We start from the raw sequence: 21,897 nt of genomic DNA on the forward strand, positions 1-21,897 counted from the left end.
ACTCAGGCAGGGCCTCCCGGCCTGCTTGAGAAACGGGGTAGATATGGCAGCCCGCCCCCGGAAACTACAGCTCCCAGCATGCACTGCCCGCGGTGCGCGAGGCGTAATGGGCGCCGTAGTCTCCGTGCCGTTGTTCCCGCCCCTCCCCGAGACCCCTGGCGCGCAGGCGCGGTGCGTGCGCCCGTCCGTGCCGTCACCCGGCGTTGCCTTGTCGCGGGAGCCGCGTGCGCGCCCGGAGCCCGCGACGGTTGGTCTCGCGCTGCGACCGTTGTGCCCCCCCCCCCCCCCTCCGTCTCCAGGCCGGCGGGCACTGAGCGGGGGAGCGGCAGGGAGGCGCCGGGGGAGAAGGGCCTCCTCTCGCGGGGGAAGACTGCCTGGCCCTGCCGACGGGCCCGCCTGTCAGCGGCTGTCACCGCGCTTCGCCCCCTGACTGCCGGTGCCTTTCGCTTCTCGGTGCGGGGGTGGCAGAGTCCCTGGCGGGGAGGGGAAAGCGGCTGACCGTGGTACCCGCCCGCTGCCCCCGCACACCGCAGCCGTGACGCGTCGTAGCGAAAGTGTGCGCGGGGCTGCACCGCCCTGCTCTGCGCCGGGGCCGGGGCGCCCTTGGAGACCCGCCTGGGGCTCCACAGGCAGAGGTCCGAGGAGAGGTCCGAGGAGGGCGAGCAGCGCTTGCTAGGCTGCCCAGGGAGCCCTGCGTGTGGGGTGCGAGGAAAAACTGTATGTTCCCTTGAATACCCGTAAGAAAGCAGGAGTCATCAAGGAAAAGCATGGAAAATACTGGGATCTCTTTTATATGAACAGCTTAGTCAGTGTCCCACCTCCATTCTTAAGCCAGCTTTTCCTCTCTTGGACAAATAGCAGCAGGTGCTCTCTGACCAGAGTGAGGCATCATGAATGTATGTGAGGAGACTGCAGGTAAAAATGAGAGGAAAGCAGCTCTCAAGCCTTACTCTTGGTGATGCTGAGTACATATTTCTGATACAAATGGAAACAGAAGCTTTTTGCTTGCATGTCACTTGAATTTGGCCTCATTGTGGTTGGATTTTCTTTTGGGGATGTTAAATTTGGGAAACAAGTATGTAGCTACTAAGGAGCATAGTTTCTGATTTTGGCCTTTTATCCAGAAGGCACCAACTGATGTGTAATCAGTCCCAGAGCAGGAAAGTAATTACAGAAAAAGCCTTTAAATACCATGAGAACAAACAAAAGTATATTTATGAGGGTGAGTACAATAAATAAGAGATTTTCTGTGCTCATAATTTGTATTTCTTTTTTTTCCCCACCCAGGGAATTGTTTTAACAAATATGGATGAGTGAGCTTGCTGCAGTTTCTTGAGTTTGTCATCCACCCGATTTTGACATGATCAGATGTCTGGTAGAAGATGTGCGAGCCAGGCTGCGTTCTGGAGTGGCTGTCAGCTCACTGGGGCAGTGTGTTGAGGAGCTTGTCCTCAATAGCATTGATGCCAAAGCAACATGTATAGCTATCAGGGTGGATTTGGAAGCTTTTAAGATCCAGGTGGTGGACAATGGTTCTGGGATGGGGAGAGAAGACTTAAATAAAATGGGAAAGCGGTACTTCACTAGTAAATGCCACTCAGTGGAAGACTTAGAGAACCTGAAGTTCTATGGCTTTAGAGGGGAGGCTGTGGCAAGCATAGCAAACATGGCCAGCATAGTGGAAGTTTCATCTAAGACCAACAGGATGGCAAAAACTTTTGTGAAACTGTTTCACAATGGGCAAGGATTGGAAGTCTGTGAAGCTGAAGTGAGCAGACCAAGTGGTGGAACTACAGTGACTGTGTATAATCTGTTCCATCAGTTACCAGTGAGGAGGAAGTGCATGGATCCTGTCTTGGAATTTGAGAGAATAAGACAGAAAGTAGAGGCTATTTCACTGATGCATCCTGCTGTTTCACTCTCTTTAAGGAATGATGTCTCTTGTTCCATGGTGCTTCAGCTCCCCAAGACACGAGATGTATATTCTCGTTTTTGTCAAATTTATGGACTGGGCAGATCACAGAAGTTACGAGAAATAAGGCATAAGTCTGGGGGATTTGAGCTAAGTGGTTATATCAGTTCCGAAGGGCATTACAATAAGAATATGCAGTTCTTGTATGTGAATAGAAGACTGGTTTTAAAGACAAGAATACATAAACTAATTGATTTTTTATTAAGAAAAGAAAGTGTTATTTGCAAGGCAAAAAGTGTCACCACCAGCAGACAGACTAGTTCAAGTCCTGGTCACCATCGCTGTGGCCCAGAGTTGCATGGAATCTTTGTTCTCAATGTGACATGTCAGTACAGTGACTATGATGTGTGTCTAGACCCTGCAAAAACTCTAATCGAATTCCATAACTGGGATGTTCTTCTAACTTGCGTTGAGGAAGGAGTGAAAATATTTTTAAAACGAGAACATTTATTTATTGAACCGTGTAGTGAAGACATCAGAGAATTTAATGAAGATAATGACTTTTGCTTGTCTAGTGCCCCAGTTTTGAAACCTTCAGTCTCTGAGAAGAACATCCAAGATAGCTTTAAGAAAGCCTGTGATGAAATTGTGGATTCCTATGAAATGTGTAACTTGCAATCCAAAGATGTCAAAAGGAAATCAGTGAGTGGAAAAAAGCCTTCCAGTCCTTTTGAGTCAAATCGCAATCTAGAGGAAACTGAAATATCCCCAGATCAAATGATGGCTGAACCGATTGACACCTGTAGGAACAATGAAGCAGAGATGCTACTGCCCAACAAAGACAGCACAGCTTCTGATTTCAGTATATCGGATGTCTCAGAACAGGAGCCAAAAGACACTAACATTTCCCAAAAGGTGTTTGATACTGATCTCAAATCTTCAGAAAATCTCTGTTCCTCTCTTGGTGAAGGGGCCAGATCAGAAAAAATAGAAACAGACCTGTGTGATGACCTGCAGCATTGTGCAGAGAATTATATAAAAGATGTGGGAAGCCAGCAAGGCGAAGTAGTGCAGAAAAGCAATACCGTCCATATCTTAAATAATGATTTTACTCAGTGGCCATCTAAGAGACTAGAAGACCCTACTGAAACAGCAGTAGGACCTGAAATTGTCACTGGAAGTTCAGTGGTGGGAATGTGTGATGCAAAGAAAGGAAATAGAGAAACAACTGAAATGACATATGCTGCTGGCAGAGGGGCTGTTACTTCAATACCATTAAAATTGTGTTCTACAGGCCTTATAACACATGTTATGCAAAATGAGCCACCATGTGAATGTGAACAAATAGAAACAAATCTTGCATTAAATGCACACTGTAGACCTGGCCCTGTCAGTGCCAAGGATATTTTTGGAGGCAAAGTGAATTTTCCAATTCATTCTTTAAATGTTAAGGGTATTTCCAGTAATATAAATAAAGAATATACCCTTCCTTGCAACAGAGAAATGTGCATGGCTGATGGGAATAAGCGGTTGGAGAACAAAACTTTGCCAAATCAGGTGAGTGAGGGGATAGCCATGCCTACTGCAGCTGGCAAAAGGCATTGTGTGACATCGAATATCAGAGAATTGACATTGGCAAGATCTGGTATTCCTCAGAATGAAATTGTGCAAAGCACTGGAAAACAAGTAGCTGAACCAAGATCTCAGCCCTGTAAGAAGCTAGGCTTGTCCATGCAGCTCGGTTCATTAGAAAAGTTCAGGAGATACTATGGTAGAGTCAAGTGTACGCTATCAACACCATTGCCAGAGGAGCGTGAACGTGGTCTAACGTTTTTTAATTCACGAGCTAATCGTGACTCCTCAAAGAATCAGAATGACGATCATGGTAACCTGAGCATTTGTGAAACTCCAGCTTTGGAGTATACGGATTCTAACAATAGTAGCCAAGTTCTTGTTTCTTTGGAAGAGACAATATTCAGCAGCGAAGACACGTTACTGGACAGACAAGCACTTTGTCAGAGTAAGAATCCTTTCACATTGACTGATTCCTCTCAGGTTGCTAAAAAAAATGTGAGTAGTGCAAGATCTCTGGGATCATTAGCGTCTAAACTGTCCAGAATGAAAAGTGACCACAGAGAAGTAGAACAACCTGGTGAACAATTCCAAACAGATTCAAGTAGAAGAGATAACAACTCATTCAATCTTGAATCTTCAAATAATGATTTTTTGTGTAATGATTGTCAAATGTATAAAACCGCCATGGAAAAAATGACGAGAAATCATTTCAGCTTTTCTAAGGGGGATACTCCCTGGCAATTGCACAGTACAAGAGCAGAGTCCATGGAAAATACTGTGAGCCAGTCACCACTCAGCAGTATGGAAGGGGAGGAGTACACAGTCTCCTCAAGCAGTGTTTTATCATTACCTGGTAAAAAAGTTTGTTCTAATGTCATCTGCACAGAGAAGAGTATGTTAGGTGAATCCTCAAAACAAACTTCGAAAGCTGCTGAGCTTCCCTGTATGACTTTCCTAAGTTGCTTGGAATTCTCTGCAGATGACACAAGTACAGGTGATGCCAGGAATGATTCATGTTTTTCTGACTGGCTGCAAGATTTTGATGTTTCGTCAGGTAAGACAATTTACATCAATAAAACAACCGGGCTGAGCACTTACAATGCTCCTCCTGCTGAAGAATTTCAAGCTGCCTGCACTAAAGATATAACCACAATGGCTGTGAATGTTGTCTCAGAGAATGGTAAGAGGATGTTTTTTGTTGTTGTAAAAAAGGGATGAGGAAAACAGTTTGCATTTTGCTAGATGAATGAAAGATCTTGCTGGCAGTGCCTGACAGTTCTTATGGAAATACCCACTGCCTTAAATGTAATAGCTGTATGGAAAACAGAAAAGTATTGGAGTCAATATAAAAACAGTAAAACATTAACATTTAAGCATCTAAAAGATAATTTTTAATTCAACATTGAAAAGAAATGTTAGCACCATATCAGTCAACAGACACCTGCCTATTTCTTTCTGAGCATTGTGACATTTACTGTGATTACCATTATATATAATTGTTGTCATATATAAAATGAGAGACATCAAAGTAAGGATACTTTTTTTTTAACCTTTTGTCCTAAATGGTCATGTTTCCAAGTATATGTTATTACTGTTAGCCCCATATTAAAGATCTTGGTCTTTTTTCGGCCTTCATAAAATATGTTGCTTGTCAAATGTTACTTGTCAGAAGAATCATATTAATAATATCTCTGCTGGCTCTAAATTCTCACTGGCTTTGGACAAGAAAATCTTAACTTCATGAATAGTGTATGTCCTGAGCAAGGATTCTCCCTGAAACGAGAAGCAGGGAAATTAATCTTTTCTCATTACATGTATAAAATACTGGAACTGTTCATATAGGTAGATGATGGATGCTTCTGTGAACTTGTGGAATAATATCTTTCCATGGCAGTAGCTATGAAAGTTCTGTCAAAGTGTAATTTAGGTAGAATTCTTCAGTTTGCCACAACTTCATGCAAATCACATTGGGCCATCTTGTCTTTTTACGAGGGAAGATAATAGTCTCAATAATCTCCAGTAGCGAAGGCTATTTGGTAAGAGAGTCTGTGGCTGCGTTTTGTGGTGATTGGATGATGAGTGAATTTCCTGTGCTGGACTGCCAATTCAGAGATTCTTGGAAGGATTCTCAAACGGATTTGCATCTTATCAGCCCTTGGGGGAGAACCATCATTGCTCTATACTGGATTGAAGCCAACAGCCAGGGCTGTATAGACTGGCCATAGGATCTCATAGAACTTTTCCATACTGAGCTTATCAGCACACAGCTGGTTTTCCTTGGCTTTATCACTCTGCCACTTTTCCTGAATGCACACCCTTAATTTCTTAGTAGAAAGGAACTTTATTAATTCATTATTATTTCACAAAGAATAGAAGTCTGAATTGTACCAAAGGAAGGGTGAAATGTTTACCACTGTGTTGGAAATCTCAGCCACTTTTCTTAGTAATCTTGATAACAATGCAGGTTTGTAATATCATTAAATCATTTCTGGTTGGGTTGGAACATGTTGTTAGGCTAACTGTGATATCTCATGTGGTCTCAGTGACTTGGAGTTTTGTATTTTACAAGTTCCTGATTACTGTACTAAATACTGACATAGGTGGTGATAGACTGACAGTTCTGGCATTCCTGAAAATAGGGAAGGCAGGAGTGTTTTGACACCCGACAAACTTTACTGTATGCCTTCTCTTTCCTTTGGGAATAACACTTTTGCTTGCACAAATTCTGGAGATAATTCTGATGATTAAAGTAGCAGCCTACTTAAGAAGGGCAGTCTTGCAGAAATCACAGTAATGTCAGCTATCCTGAACATATTCAGCGTTTAGTAGCTGTGTAAGTTGCTCAGTACTTAGCTCAACTAACTCAGCATCCAGTAGTCTAACTGCAGTCAGTGAGAAAGAAAACCACACTAGAGTTTCTGGACCTCTTTTGCTCTCTTCAGACAACATTGAGCAGTGTTTGTTCATCGGTCTCATGTGAGTGGAAGGTCATTCAGTAGCCTGGGAGTGTGAATTTGACAGCCAGGATGTGGCCTTTACATTTGCCAAAGAGGAAACAGAATAAAACAAACAAAAATTCTGCATTAGCCTGTGCCTTGTTTTAAATATTGTTTATCTTCAGATATATGAGAACACCTAGTGTAGTCCTTGCTTTTATTTCCTTCATCTCTTTCTTTTTCTCTCTGTGTGAGAGGCACTGTACCAACTCCTTCAACCACACTCTTCATCGCCTGTCTGAAAAGATTCCTAGTTTCTTTATGAGAATAACTGACGGACTAACAAGAACCCCTTCCTCTACCTCTGCAATACAGTCGTCTTTGTAGGTAGAGGAAGAATTCTTTAATAGCAAATATAGACAGAATTTAGAAAAAGAATTGCTTGATAATCTTATACTTGCTTTCAGAAGAAATTAAGGAAACAATATAATTACTCAATTTTTTATTTGTCCTGGACAACATCTAAAAATTTTATGGAGTCTTTAGCAAACAGATATATCCAGGGACAAGAGTGTTTTGTTTGCTGAAATACTGAGCATTTGGATTAAGTTACTTTGCTGATCATTGTACCTACTTGCTACTGACTGAGAGGGAGGAAATCATGCATGACATCATCAATACTATTTTTCCTCAACGTCTTTGTAATCTGTGGAGTTTTCCTTTCAAGTATTCAGTAGGTCTGACTTACTTCTGAGACCTATTATAATCTTAACTTGAAAAGTTTATTCACTGAGAGCCAATTTTAAATAGGTGCATCCAAATAAATAAATGGGAATTAGACATTGAGCTTCTTTTGAAAACTCCATTGAATGCCTAGTTGTTACTTGAGACACTAAAATACCTTTAAAAGCTTGGCCTCATGTTTGTCAGTCTCTTTATAAATTACTTTGTAACACTTCATATAAAGTACACAATGTAAGCATACCTTGCCTGTGTTTAATCTTTGTTACATATGCCTGAAGTGTGGCTATATTTATGAAGGTGCCTCTTTTTATGTTTGGCTTCTTGGCCTCATTTAAATCCTTCCTTAAAATACCTGCTTTGGTTGAGCCACCAGGGTTATTCCAGTCACCTTAGAAATGTTGCTAGATAGATATATTAATATATGTTAAAAGGCATTTCCTGGTGCAAGTCTCTGGTTATTCTCAGCATTTTACATAGGTACTGTTATTTCTAAGTGTTAGATTGCAAATTCTGCGGGATTCTCTAGTTTGTAGAGGGCTAAGCACGCACTCATTTATCAGAATATAATAATAATTGTATAGCTTTTTGTAATTTTGCATGCTGTTAAATCTGCAGCAGTAAATTTATATTGTGTTTAGGGGTTCAGTGCAGGTGCCATCCCTTTAGAAGTGAGATTGTGCTACCCTTCCTTCCTAGACCTCGGAAAGAGAGGACTGTAGCAAGCCAGGATCTGAGAGGTAGGGCCAGCTTTCCAGGACACAGTGTACTGTGGTAAGAACAAATCAAAGAATTCTCCCAGATGTCCCAACAGGAACCCAGAATTACCCAAGGTCTGTTAACAATGGGACTGTGTGAGTCATCTCAAACCTAGAACTGGAAAGAAAAATCTTTTAGGGTTGAAGGCGGGTTAGGGGGTACTTATTTACAGGATGAAATACCCAGTTCTTTGTTGAATTATGTCAGTAGTTTAAAGAATAATTACCTACTCCCTTCTTTGTACTCATTCCAACCTTGGAATGGAAAAAATAGCTTCAGTCCTAACAATTTTCTTGTGTTGGAAAGGATGAAATCACCTTTCTGGTATGTGGCTTTGTCCAGAGGGAGCGGGTGGCTAAACAGGTTCCCCCACCCCCTTTTTTTTTCTTTCCTCCCCCCTTCATTTCCAGGGCCTGTTGAACTGTGGTGCAGCACACTTAGGAGTCAGAGAGCTGCCCAGAGTTCTAGTTAAAACAGTCAATAGAGAAGCCTAGTCTTATGCTCCATTATTTATCTTTCATCCTCACTTTTTCTAAGGGAAAACAAAATAGAATACAATCAGTGTGAGGTAGAGATACCCAAAGTGTTGGGAAGAAAACATCCTTTACCTTCCATTGAAACACATTCTAGATGGTGCTAGTCCCCATATTATCTCTATGTTCTTTCCTAGATGCTGAAGGGGAGTCTCTCCAGTCACTGTTTTCAGAATGGGATAATCCTGTTTTTGTTCGCTGCCCAGAGGTGGGTATCATCTTACATCTAATGCTAAAATAGGAGTAATTTTTTCCTTCTGTTATTTTCTGATGTGGGGACCAAAATTGCAAATACTGTAACTATTGCGTATAATTTATTCAGCTAAATATCAGACTCTAGACTTAGCAGGTACATCTTTTTATAGATTGCTTATAACTAAGTCATTTTTGTGGATTCATTCAAATTCAGAGAAAAAACTATCTGGCTAATCTCATGTCTTACACTGTTTGAAAAGCAAAACATTGTTGTAAGCTGTTTTCCCCTCTGCAGAAACAGTTATCTTAAAATAAAATGTTATCTGGTGGCAAAATTGTAAGGTAGTGTCTGTCCTCTTCATGGAAAAAGAAAAACAACCCATCTTTCTTCTGTGGGATGCAATGGGTCTTAAAACTGTATTTTACTGTGGTTGTTTTTACAGCCTGGCAAGATTATAGCATGTGAGAGGGGAACAATGTTGGAGCTTTTAGAAAGACTTCCTTTGTTGTCACGAGGTAGCATTATCTTTAATCATCATGTTGTGTGTGTGTAAACATATGTATGTAACCATTTCCACCTGCAAACAATAGAGATGGAGTAGCAAACCACCTGCTGGTGAGTTTCTGAAAAGGAACAGTTCTGTTCAGTTGTGACAGAAACAGGTGCTCTGAGTCATTTCAGATAATACATCTTTTGTAACGCAATCCGTTGAAAGCCTGTGTAGCCTGATAATTACTTCAGATTTTCTGATAGGTTCTTGAAATTAGCTGACTGGATTGAAGTTAGCATGTAATATCCAGATGGGAAAGTATACAGGGATGAATATACAGGAATAGCACTTTGGCTAGTGCTATTCTTGTTAGCTCAGTTTATCAAAATACAAGGAGAGCTATTTCCAGAATGGTTTTACTTAAAACTAGTTATTTGCTTTTTTGTTGCCATATCCTCCCCATTGAATGCTTAATTCTATAAATTATCCATGTAATTCTGTTTTTACAGATTGCTGTTGATGTGACCAGCAGTCAGGCTGAGAATCTGGCTGTGAAAATTCATAATATCTTGTATCCTTATCGTTTCACCAAAGACATGATTCATTCAATGCAGGTACAATAAGAGCTTTTACCCCAAAATTCCCACTCAGCAGATGGGATTTGCTGATATTTCTGCTTTGCTGGAAAGAGGTATCCAGGGAGATTGTTCATAACCTTAATTTTCACAGGCTCAGATATAACTCTTGGTTGGTATAAGACACCAGGCCTGTGTATCAAGCCAGATCTTAGTATCTTTTCTTGGATAAACAAATATCTGCAAAGTGACTCTAAAATTCCTTGACTATATGGTTAAATCAAATCAAGAGGCAGCTCTGTTACTGCTGCTTTGAAACACTTTTGGGCCTTAACTAAATAATAATTCAGCAAGCATTTTTTTGCATTTGTTCTAGATATTTGCTTAGTTCATATGCCCCAAAAATCTCTGTCCTGTGTGTTCCATTGTTATTGACCTTAGAAGGTTAATTCTTCAGCAGAGTGGTTTTCAACAGCAAATCCCAGATTTCATGGAAAGACTTGAAATTTCTTTTAAGACTTATATCTGTTCTGAAAAGTGATTCTTAAAAATGGCACTACAACATGAAGCTTAACTCTCTTTTAGTGCTTCTTTATCAAATATTTTGATTATAAACTAAAAAGGTAATGTAAATGTATGCTTTCAGCTTCTATCCGCTGATGATCTGTCTGGATAGAAATGTCAAAGTGGATTCTTTCCCTCTGTTACTTCTTATCTACTAAAGGCTTACAGGATAAATTAGCATTATTCTCATGTGATCAGATTCCTGACTTAAGAGACAGATGTGTGATTGGGTGAGACATGGTGAAGTATCTTGTTGATCTCCAAGACAGACAAGGATACTAATGATTCTCTCTATCTGTGTGCAAGAATAAGGGGGGTAAATTAAGTTATTAGACGAGACAGGTATGTATCAAAAAGACAGGAGAGGAAAGCTGGGAAAAAGAGGGTACCATTTTTCTAAGCATTTCTCATAATAAGAACTGTTCTTTACAACTTACCTAGTGGTTCTGTGATTAACTACCTGAGCAGTGCTTTCCTTTGAAGTACTTAGGAAGATAAAGCTGTAAAAAATTACCACCTCCCTTTTTCCTGAAGAAGCTAATAACACCCTCAGTACCTTATAGCAATTATAAGAATCTCTGTAGAAAAGACCAAAAGCACAAAATGTTGCATCATGCCACAGGAAGAGAATAAAAAAGATCATTAATGTCTTGCATCCCTTCAAGGAAATAGTCATCTATTCATTTTTACCTGGGAGGTGGAGCATGCACATGTTTTAAGACAGAGTATTCAGTGAGCTCTGTCCATCTGACTTGGGAGAGAAGTTCCTCCCTAACATCACATTTGTTAATTTAAATCTAACAATTAGATACGCAAAGCATGCACATCATTGCCCAGTATTCTCTCTGTAGCTCTGGTTGTTTTCTGATGCTTCTGGGGAAGGTGGATCCAACTGTCAGAGGCAAGTTTTACCTCAAAAAAGAGGAAAAATTTGCTTCTTGGCTCCTGTGGGTAATCAGCAGAAGCCCTGAAACATGGGCTTAGTTAAATGCAGTATAAACACAAGGCAGATTAAAGGTTCTTTACATTCTCTTTTGATGGTAACAGCAAATCAAATACTCAGAGTCATTGCTCACAGCTTTAATTCCTAACTCAAGGAGCCTCCTACACCACCATTTAATCCATTTTGTAAATTTCCAGCTACATCTTAGAACAACTAAGGTTCCTGCCCTTACAACTCTGTTTGAAAAATTGATCCACAATAATTTTCTTGGACGTTTTGAAAGGTTCTTTTAGTTCCAGATTATGACCAATTTATGGTCATGTGATCTTCATCCTTTATCTTAAATAACTGTACCTGTTCTATATTTACCCCCAATGTATTTTAAGAATCATTATATATCTTAGTCTCTTAGTCTTAATTTTGCTAGACCAAATTCTTTAATCGTGTCTGATAAGATGTGATTTCCACTCCCCTATTCATAACAGCTCTTCTCTGCAATTGATCCATTTTGATTGTCTTCTAATGTTACCTTAATTTTAGAATTGTTTTACCACTGGGTAGTGATTGTTCTGAATATCTTACAGGTTCTTCAGCAAGTGGACAATAAATTTATCGCTTGTTTAATCAACACAAGGAATGAAATGGATAAAAAGGCAGGTAAGAATAGTTATCAATACTAAGGTGAAGTAGCTCTCACTCACTTTCACTGCAGAGTGAACAGTGTCCTACTTGTATTATCTTCATGCCTTAGGCTAATATTGTGAGTAGAGGAAAATGTTAGCCTTCATTTGAAATTTCCTGGATCTTCTTTCTCTTTATTTTGGACATTGTTGAATGTTCCTACTGCCTTCAGATTAGTATTATAAAAATAGATTATACTCAAATTACTAACATTGTGTTAATTACTAATACAAAGTGTATTTTGTACACAATACATTGTGTAATTACTAATTACAAATTACTAACAGATTGTGTTCACAATGCCTGGACACATTCATTACTGGAGCTTGCTGGAGCTGTATAAAATAAGCATTCAAAATCAGCAGTTTCATAACGTTTTAAAGTCTGCATTAAGCAGAGCAGTTTGTTGATTACCTCAGTTCTTATTCTTGTGTTAGATGAAGATGTCATTAGACAAAATTTTCATAGTCACTCTGATTATCCTTAATTTAAATGCCCCATTTGGATCGCTGAATTTTAGTTTTGTAGTGACTTTATGTTCTGCTAACACAGCCTCCTCCTCACTTCATTTCTGTAAAGCTGGCTGATAGTTATCTTCTAAATGTGGCCTATGGGGAGGGGTCATTCTTCCTCCCAGCCTGCACAGCTGTCTGGTACAAAGCTGCCTATTTCTAATGTCTACTGATACATTTTTAGGTGGAAACCTCTTGGTGTTGGTGGACCAACATGCAGCTCATGAACGGATCCGCCTGGAGCAGCTTATTGCAGGTGAGGATTCTGCTGGTCTTAGGAAAGATAATCAGTGCTCAGCAAAGTGCAAACAAGAGCTGTCTTACAAGGAAAGCTTGCTAACTAACTTAAAATAAGGATAAATCTGGGATGAATGGAACAAGCAGGATCTTCGCTTGTCATCTTTATTCTGATCCCTAGGAAAGTGCAGGCATTCAGTATTTGTAGCTGTTAAGAGTATTGGCAGCAGAAAATTGTGACAGTGTTTCCGAAAATAGAAGATGTACTCCCTACCCACAGAATTATCAAACTAAAATAGTCCTGACATAATGAGAGAGCAGGAAGACTGATAGGAAGAATAATGGAGAGGAAATAGAGCAGTATCAATAAGATTATATGGTTATGCTGTGAAGGGTAAGACATGGGATGCAGAGTACAGAGCATGGTTTATTTGGTTCCTTTTTAGCTGAATACCATGCTTAAAGCCTGAAATTTTCACATTCTGAAACTGTTTGCAGAGGGATAACAGTCTTTTCTGTAAGTTCATTAGCCATTGGTTTCAGTGTTAAAAAGCACAATAGCCATCCATCAAAGGCTTAAAAATCATTGACCTTCTCTTTCATCAACAAATACCATGCAATCCCTGCAAAGAAGATTCCAGGAACTTTGCTCTTTTTGGCCAGGTACTGAAAATAGTTAAAGACTGAAGGGAGAAATGCTTAATGAATAGTATTATAATGCCATTCATATCAAATTATTCTGTGGAAAAATGGCTGTCTGTGAGTTAACTTAAAAATATCAGTAGTCTTTTGCTATTTAGGGTGACTCTTTTTTGGAACTGGTGGGAAAAAACAAAGTGGCATTAACCACGCCCTCCCCAGAGACTAGATGTCTGGTCTGTGACATTCCCAGTCCTCCACAAGTTCCAGGAGAAAGAATTCTGTGGTCACTTTTCAATCCAAACAGAGGATTATGTGTCAAACCATAGGGTCATTAAGGGTAATGCCTGCATGAATGTTCTAAGAGGGATACTTCTAACTGTTTCATTCACAGATTCCTATGAGAAGGAGGCTGCAGTAGGTGGCAAAAAGAAATTATTGTCCTCCTCCATCTCTCCCCCTTTGGAGATTGAAGTAACAGAGGAACAAAGAAGATTCTTACGGTTAGTAACGGCGAGTAGCTCCAGTCTCTTGGGGAAGGTTCTGTTGAGCAGGAAGATCTCTCTATATTGCTAGGTTACCCCAGCTGTTGATTTTTTCCTGAGCAGAGACCCATTGGCTATATCTACACTGTATAAAATAGGTTGCTTTTTAGGCATGTCATTACAATATGTCAAGACAAAACCCAGTGGTGTGCCAGCTCCATGTTACTTCATTATGCTCTGATTTCCCTGGGAAGAAAATCTGGATGCATGGGCCAGAAGAGTGCCACAACAGTCTCCAACAGATCCTACTGTCTGGGGACAAGGACTTGGAAGTGCACACTGGAGTGCACTGCCCCATGGTGTAGATCTAGGCACTGATTTGACAGACGCTGTCTGAGAAGAGAAGGATAGGGTATGGAAAATTTGCATTGTGAATCCTTAAAAACTGCATTACTTAATCCTAGGTGTCCACACAGAGTAACTAATGAACATAGTTTCCCAAATGTTTCAGAATGGTGGACTAGCTACTGTTAGGAATTATACCTTTTGTGCTGCAAGAATTTAGAGCAGATAATTTTTTTGGTGTTTTCCTAGAAAACTACTGGGCATGAATCAAAGTTATTTGTTTTTCAAAAATCCCTGTCTGTCCCCTGTCATATGCATTTGTGTTTTTCCCTGCATTGATCTTCATGCTTAGAATAAGTTTGCCATTAACATTCACAGGACTACCTCACTGTTGTTCTTCTAGTTCCTCTTTAGAACTCCTCTTTTCTGTGATGCCTGTGGCAAACTCAACAGCTTTTAAATGACTCCTCGTTAAGATCACCGCCTTTTATAGGGATATACTTTTTTGGTATTTGGGGCCTGTCAGCCCTTTTTTGGATGTATTCCAACTGTAAGAGTATCCCTGCTGTATCCATTTGGTAATTCTTTTGTGTGACTATCAGGAATACCAGAAACTCCAAAGGAAAGTGTAGAACACCTGTACTGTGCCACCTGCCTTAGGGAAAAATGTGAGAATGTAAACACCCCTGTTTATCATTTAACAATATGCGGATACCTTTGTTGTTCCCACTTCTTATTCTTGCTAACATCCCAGTGTTTTTAATGCCTCTTGTTCAACCTTAAATAATGTTTGCACTCATCTTTGAATGTCTTTGATTTGTTTTATCTATTTTTGAGATTGGATGGCTGAAACTGAATACCATATACGAAGTGAGAGTATCCCATTGATTTATACAGTAGCTTTACAGCTGTTCCTAAATTTAGAAACGTTCTTACCATGTCTACACCTAGTATTTTGTCTGCTTTTTTTGACTGCTGCTGCTTGCTGAGCCAGTGTCCAATTGAACTGTCATGACAACAGAACACAGAGGTTGAGTTTGTGCTGTTTAATGTAAAGTCAACAAAATGTACCAAAATGTACAAATAGATCAATTTATTCCTGCTGTGATATGCTTTGACTTGCCTTTATGAGCAGTAAATTTCATTTTCTGCCCATTTTTAATTATACATTTTTTTATTTATCATACTAATTTCATTGATCATTTTTCTACTTTTGTTATTTTTGAGTAAGTTCAGCATGGTCTTTTAGTCTCAACTAACCTAAATAATTCTGTGTTTTGTACAAATTTGGTTGCCTCAGTGTTCTGCTTTTCCACATCATTAGTAAACAATTTTGAACATACAGAGTGGGACTCATGTTATGTTGAAGACTGACCATCTATTTGCAGTGTACCCTTTTTTCTGTCCCAGTCTGTAATTCATGATAAATATTATTTCTCTGTCCATGACAACTATTTTCATTTCTAGCCATTTTTATGAGACTGTATCAAAGGCTTTTTGAAAGCCCAAATAATTCTGTGAGCTACTTTTTTTTATCAGCTATTTCACAAAAATACTAAAAAAAACTAGTAGGCATGACTTTCTTTCATGGAAGCTGATTAAACTGTTCAGCACAGTGGGATCCCACTTACGATTTTACATTGCCACTTAAAATAGTTGATTCAAAAAGTTTACTGGTAAAGCACATGCACTGGTGCTAGCTTACTGGTGCTTGTTGTGTTGCTTTTTAACTAGCACATATTTATTGGCAGTTCCTCTCTTGACAATCAGTCTGTGAGACTATCCTTACTAAAAAACGTTACTAATTAAGAGCACTATTTAAGACCTATAAACTATTGTTACTCTTACTTGAGGAGTAAGACTAGTCTGTGGTGAAGGCTGATGTAATGAAATAATTTAACTTCCCTGAAAAACCTTTCTCTTCAGCTGTGCTTACTATTTGATAGTTCAGCTGGCCCTCTGATTCACCTGCAGCTCTCTTGATTCTGTTTGTTTTGGATATTGGGCTATTTGTCCGGCTAATTGCTGCTAAGCTTTACTAACCATTGTAGATTATCCATTGTTCTGTTTTCTCTCTTGAGCTTGATTTCCTTTTTTTTTTTTTTGTCTTGGAAAATGACCTGAGTGACTTCAATAGCTCTTTGGATTCTGTCATTTAACCAATAGGCTTTTTCTGCCTTTCTCCTCTCTTGCTTAAGGCTAGACATGTCTTCCTTGCTTTTGTTAGGATTACATGTCACCTCTGTGTGGAGCTTAATGATTTTATTATCCTCAATAATGGATTTTAGTTTTTTAAACTAGCTTCTTTTTGTTCCAAGAATCTCTTTTCTAAAATCAATTTTCACTGCCCTTTTTTGAGTGAATCTTCCCTGAGTTAAAATAAATAAACTATATATTATTACAGTTGTTATCTACTATTGTTGATGATGATAGCTGGCAATTCCTTCTCTTTCATTTTGATGACAAGTTCCCATCTGACTGTGAAGTCTAGTTCTTGTATTTTTCCATTTACAGGATAAAATATGTCAAATTGGCTAGAGGTTGTTCTTTCCTGGGCTCTTTGCTTTGTTTATTGGGATTTAAGTTCTTTAAATCAGCACAAATTTCTTACCGTTTGTTTTCTGTCATAAGCATTTGCTATTATTTGTCAAACGAAATTACAAATTTTAGGTTAGTCTTAAAGCAGTCTTTATCCTGTGTAATTGTAATATATGGAGTGTGTGTATGTAGTATTTCGGCAATTTTTACTGGAACCAAACACCTATTGTATCTTTAGGGAAAAAGAGACAAATTTAAACATACAGCTTCTCTCTGCATAATACATGAAATCTTAGACCTTGTAGCTATGGTGCATGCAATATGCACAGCTGATTGGAGTGAAAAATGTAGGTGAATGTAGGCTGAAAAGGCCATGTTACTTGGAATCTCGCAAGACATAGATTTGGAGATTGGGAACTGTTGCAGGAAGAAGCATGCATGGAGACTACAGAAATGTTTAGCCAGGAGGTATGATGTGGAGTGGTAGGTGCCCTGCTGTCTTATATCTGTATTTTTTTGTTTTGTTTTGTTTTTTTGTCAGATGCTGCCACAAAAATTTGGAGGATTTAGGCCTTGAATTATCATTTCCTGAGACCAACAGCTCCTTGATTCTAGTGGGGAAAGTGCCACTGTGTTTTATAGAAAGAGAGGCCAATGAATTACGACGGAAAAGACAACCTGTCGCTAAAAGCATTGTGCAGGTCAGCTGTGGATATGCATAAGCGCAAATTATTTTGCGATAGTGGATTTTGTTCTATGTTAATGGCCCAGGGTGCATCTTAACATTATCTTTGTGATGGGAGAGACAAAGTCGTCTCTCCGCAAGCATGGGTGCCATCCCTATTAGTAGCAAAATGTACCTCTGCTAAAAAATCCCATAACTGAAATCCCTTAACAATGAAAGAAATGACTGGAGTCCATTACAGACTTGGAGTAGGGGAGAAACTAAAAAAATAGTACATAGTGCAGATGTTTCATCAATTCACTGCTCATCTTTCCTGAGTGCTTGGACCAACAGTAAAATAGTTAATATTGCTGATGTGTCAATATTATTTGTTAGACTTTAAAGTTGTTTTTGTGAAAAATCTACATGGGCAGTTCAGCTTTCTAAAAGCTGCTCTTCCTTTCACTGATTGCTTGTAGTTTCCATTGTAAAGATTTTCTCCATGACTGCTTTAAGGACTTTTCCTTAAAATTAGATTCTGGAGTACCAGATTCAGCCACTAGGCTGAGCCATTGTGAATCAGTCCAGTCTTGCCGTACATGTCTACTGATATAAAGAGAAGATATAGGGAAGATGATTCATCTGATTAAATTTTATTTTCCAGCCCTGCTATAATCAGGAAGTAGACCAAATGCACTCTGCTGGTGTGATCTAAGCTCTTTCTTATTACTGTGACAAAATAAGAGCCACCAAGAGCACTGAAACTGGGGTTTGCCTTTTCCTTCTTTTTTTTTTTTGAAGGGCACTTAGCTAGGGATTCAGTGTGTGCCTCACTAAGCATGCTTTCTTAGCTGAAGCCTAAGCCTCAAGATCTCATGAGTGTTTTGCCAGATCTATTCTACAGTCCTTTTTCTCAGTTAGGATTGCTCACACCCATTAATGATTATGAATTCATTGCATGTTGGTCATTAGAAATTAAATCCAACTATTATTCAAAGAAGAAATGGCAATTATTCAAAGAACAGGTATTCAAAACACTCTGAGGTGGAAGAGTTCCTATACTCCTTTTATAGGTAGCAAACTGATGCAGAGAGAAACCAAGTGATTTGTCTAGTCAAAAAAGATGCTTGTGAGAGGGCAGGACTTGCACCGAGGTCTTTCACACTTGTGAAAGAGTCAGTGTACTAGCTACTGGATTATCTGTCCTGTGGAATATCCAGCATTGACACAATAAATATACACAGATGTGGACAAAGCAGTGTTTGGGGAATGAAAGGGGAAAACAGCAACTGATTATTTTGCCTTTTGCTTTCCAGGAGTTTATTCAAGAACAAGTTGAGGTGAGTTGCTGTCTGCTTCTGAAGTTGCCTGAAATAATGGAAAGCTTACTGCATGAGCCAGAGGGAGTTAAACATCAGATTTCGACAGTTGAGAGATGTGGTCTAGATGATCGACTAGCTTTTCCTCATTTTTAGCTTCTTTAGTGTTACAGTTCTCCCTTTTTCATATTAAATGGAAAGTAAGATCATGTTCTCTTGCTGCTTTTAGCTAGTGCAGACCACAGGAGGAGCACGAGGGACACTGCCTCTGACGTTTCTGAAGGTGTTAGCTTCCCAAGCATGTCATGGTATGGAAACTGTATGTTTTTATATTTTTTTAACCTTTCTGTCTCTATACAACATACTCCCTGGGGCAGTAGTTTCAGAATGTGCTTGCAGCAATTCCAGGATTACAGACTGTACGTGTTTCATAGGGATGTGGAGAAAGTGGTCTCTTTGCTGGACCGCACTGTGAGGGACAATCAATACTGCATTGATTTGTTCCTGTATGAGTCTAATTTATATTCCTACCCACACTTGAAGCACTGACGGAATACAGCTCCAAGATGCATTCTTCCATGTGAGCTGTAAACCATTCAAATGACAGTTCTGTGAAGGAGCAGAAGGAGGTGCTAGGAACTGCTTGAAAGCAAGCAGAAAAGATTTTAGACAGTCTTCCCAAAAAGCATTTTTCATTTTGTCTAAGTATCAAAAGTGCTGGTGCAAAAGATTGGTTTAAGTGTCTCTGTGACTTTGACAGTATTTTTGGAAGGCCTGCTGTAGGAATTTGTGTATTCCAAAAATCTGTGGTGTTCCAAAACCTCAAAATAAGCAGATCTTACAGGTGCAGACTGCAGGAGCTCTAGCCTCTTCCTGTGCCATATATTGTATTACAATTGTATTACATGCTCATGCTGAAAGAGTGATGTTGAAAATGTGACCCAAAAGCATCTATTTTCACAGACTATCACTGCATTCTACAAATGACAGATGGTATATAAAACCTTTTATACCTAAAAAAGTTCCATGACTGAAAGGCAGGGTGCAAACTGCAGAGAGTCTTGTGTGGCTGAATGGGCTGGCATTTGGTCTTAAAGCCTATAGATCTGATATTAGCTGTCTTTTTGTTTTAATGCCTTCTCATTTGTGAATTGGTTGTGTCTTCAGACCTAAATTAAAAAAAAAAAATTGCCCATTTGTGTCTTGCAACATCACCTGAAAAGCCAAAAACTATTAATCTTGCCCTCAATCAGCCTGGGGTTAGGTGAAGCAACTTAGGCCATGGAAAGCTGATCTTTATGCAGCAGGCTGGTTAATTGAGCTGAGCCCTTCATCTGGCACGCTGCAGCCTTTGCTGATTTTCTGTGGTCTCCGGGAGCTGCCCTGTTTTCTTACTGCATAGAAACAGTTGCGGAGGGGAGTTTGTTGGGAGGGGAGTTAGTTGGGAGGGGAGTTAGTTTGTTGGGAGGGGAGTTAGTTTGTTGGGAGGGGAGTTTGTTGGGAGGGGAGTTTGTTGGGAGGGGAGTTTGTTGGGAGGGGAGTTTGTTGGGAGGGGAGTTTGTTGGGAGGGGAGTTTGTTGGGAGGGGAGTTTGTTGGGAGGGGAGTTTGTTGGGAGGGGAGTTTGTTGGGAGGGGAGTTTGTTGGGAGGGGAGTTTGTTGGGAGGGGAGTTTGTTGGGAGGGGAGTTTGTTGGGAGGGGAGTTTGTTGGGAGGGGAGTTTGTTGGGAGGGGAGTTTGTTGGGAGGGGAGTTTGTTGGGAGGGGAGTTTGTTGGGAGGGGAGTTTGTTGGGTGGTTTGAATTCTCTCTGGCAGAACATGCAAGAACTTGTCTCTTGTTCCAGGAGCTATTAAGTTTAATGACAGTTTGACTTTGGAGGAGAGCTGTCAGCTCATTGAAGCTTTGTCATCTTGCCAGCTGCCCTTTCAGTGTGCTCATGGGAGACCTTCCATGATGCCCCTTACGGACATAGACCATCTCCAGCAGGAAAAGCAGGTACTATGTGGAGCACTGGTAAAAGGCAGCACATTCAGGGTTATCAGAGGGGTATCATATATTTGTGTTAGAACTAAGATGGACTAATTAAAAAGTGAAATAAAATACAGAAAATGAAACTTCTATTCTGCAAACATTTTAGCAAGAGTCTTACCATATTTCATTTGAATGATCACATTAACTTGAATGGGTTCCACTAGTACTTAGAGTTACACATATATTTAAAGTCCTTGCATTTTTTAACTGTAAAACTTGGAAAACATGTAAATTTTGATATTCTGCTAGTGGCAAAGATGCTAACTAAACAAACACCTTCTTCCCTAAAGTTTAAGATGGCATAAAATTGTGAAAAAAGGAAAGAAATAGTAAAATTTAAATTAAAAAAAAAATCATAATCCCTTCCCCCTTGCTATCACTATGCTGTATTAAATTGTGAAACTAGCTTCTGATTGAAGTCACTTAGGATTTGGAATTAGACATGAAAAAAAAACCCTGGGAATGTCTGTATTAGGGCAAAGATTACGGACGTATTGAAGTTCTTTTACTTAATTATGATCATCTTTTCTCCCCTCCAGCCTAAACCTAATTTGGCTAGACTGAGGAAAATGGTGCAAGCATGGCACCTATTTGGAAAAAAAAAGAACCTAACCAAAGAAGTGACGAATGTAAACTGCAGCCACCAAAAGTGTTGATACAATCCAGATTTTCTAGTTAGACAGCAATAACTTCTGTGGAGCTGTTTCTCATCTAGTGCAGTAACCGAAGTTCTGCCCTGAGTACTGACCTAAGAAGCAGAGACCAGCCAGGAGAACATGGCAGGAGGAGCCTGCCCTAGTAGCCTGGAGAAGCGTCTTCAATGCTAAAGAACTGCACTGTAAACCTGGGCATTATGTCAGTGCTTGACTATCAAAGGCAAGAAGTTGCAGCCATTTCCAGTTACTCAAGTACTTTTCTCAGCAAGCGCAGCAGGACTTTGCATAATAGGATATTTTTAATTAAATGTACAAATACAGTCAGCACTTTGAAAATGGGGAGGTATTTATTAAAAAAAATTAATGCTAAACTCTTTCCTTGGGCTCATGGCAGTGGTTGGAATGAGGACTGACCAGCTTCATCGTTTATATAGGCAAACTAAGCATCAAAAATTTTTTTTCTTTTATTTAGCTAGGCAATGAATGACACACCCAGCTCTTTTCTCTACCTCACTGCATTTTTCATTCTTGAGTGAGAGATTTCTAAATCCTAGTACAAGTCTACTTT

The 21,897-nt window shown here is 39.6% G+C and overlaps 1 protein-coding gene across 5 annotated transcripts; it reads left to right on the forward strand.

Moving 5' to 3' along the window:
* The first annotated feature begins 151 nt into the window (after window positions 1–151).
* Window positions 152–21,705, forward strand: MLH3 (mutL homolog 3). Of its 5 annotated transcripts, none has more exons than XM_026120331.2 (13): window positions 152–247; window positions 1,288–4,667; window positions 7,806–7,904; window positions 8,594–8,664; window positions 9,652–9,756; window positions 11,809–11,881; window positions 12,602–12,673; window positions 13,688–13,796; window positions 17,203–17,362; window positions 18,642–18,665; window positions 18,874–18,952; window positions 20,486–20,637; window positions 21,213–21,705. In XM_026120331.2, exons 2-13 carry the CDS (start codon window positions 1,361–1,363, stop codon window positions 21,327–21,329), a joined length of 4,368 nt encoding a protein of 1,455 aa, XP_025976116.2. In that variant the 5' UTR covers window positions 152–247; window positions 1,288–1,360; the 3' UTR covers window positions 21,330–21,705. The 5 variants fall into 5 exon arrangements, with proteins under 5 accessions (XP_025976116.2, XP_025976121.2, XP_025976119.2 ...); XM_026120336.2 differs by having other exon boundaries at window positions 20,560–20,637; window positions 21,213–21,340; XM_026120332.2 differs by lacking the exon at window positions 152–247 and adding an exon at window positions 326–453.
* The last annotated feature ends 192 nt before the right edge of the window (window positions 21,706–21,897 follow it).

Source organism: Dromaius novaehollandiae, chromosome 5 (genome assembly GCF_036370855.1).
Source record: "Dromaius novaehollandiae isolate bDroNov1 chromosome 5, bDroNov1.hap1, whole genome shotgun sequence".
NCBI lineage: Eukaryota > Metazoa > Chordata > Aves > Casuariiformes > Dromaiidae > Dromaius > Dromaius novaehollandiae.

Coding starts and splice junctions, on each gene's coding strand:
- MLH3 (XM_026120331.2), top strand. CDS start 1,361: ATGATCAGATGTCTGGTAGAAGATGTGCGAGCCAGGCTGCGTTCTGGA. Junction 9,757..11,808: donor ACATGATTCATTCAATGCAG/GTACAATAAGAG, acceptor AATATCTTACAG/GTTCTTCAGCAAGTGGACAA. Junction 13,797..17,202: donor GAACAAAGAAGATTCTTACG/GTTAGTAACGGC, acceptor TTTTTTTGTCAG/ATGCTGCCACAAAAATTTGG.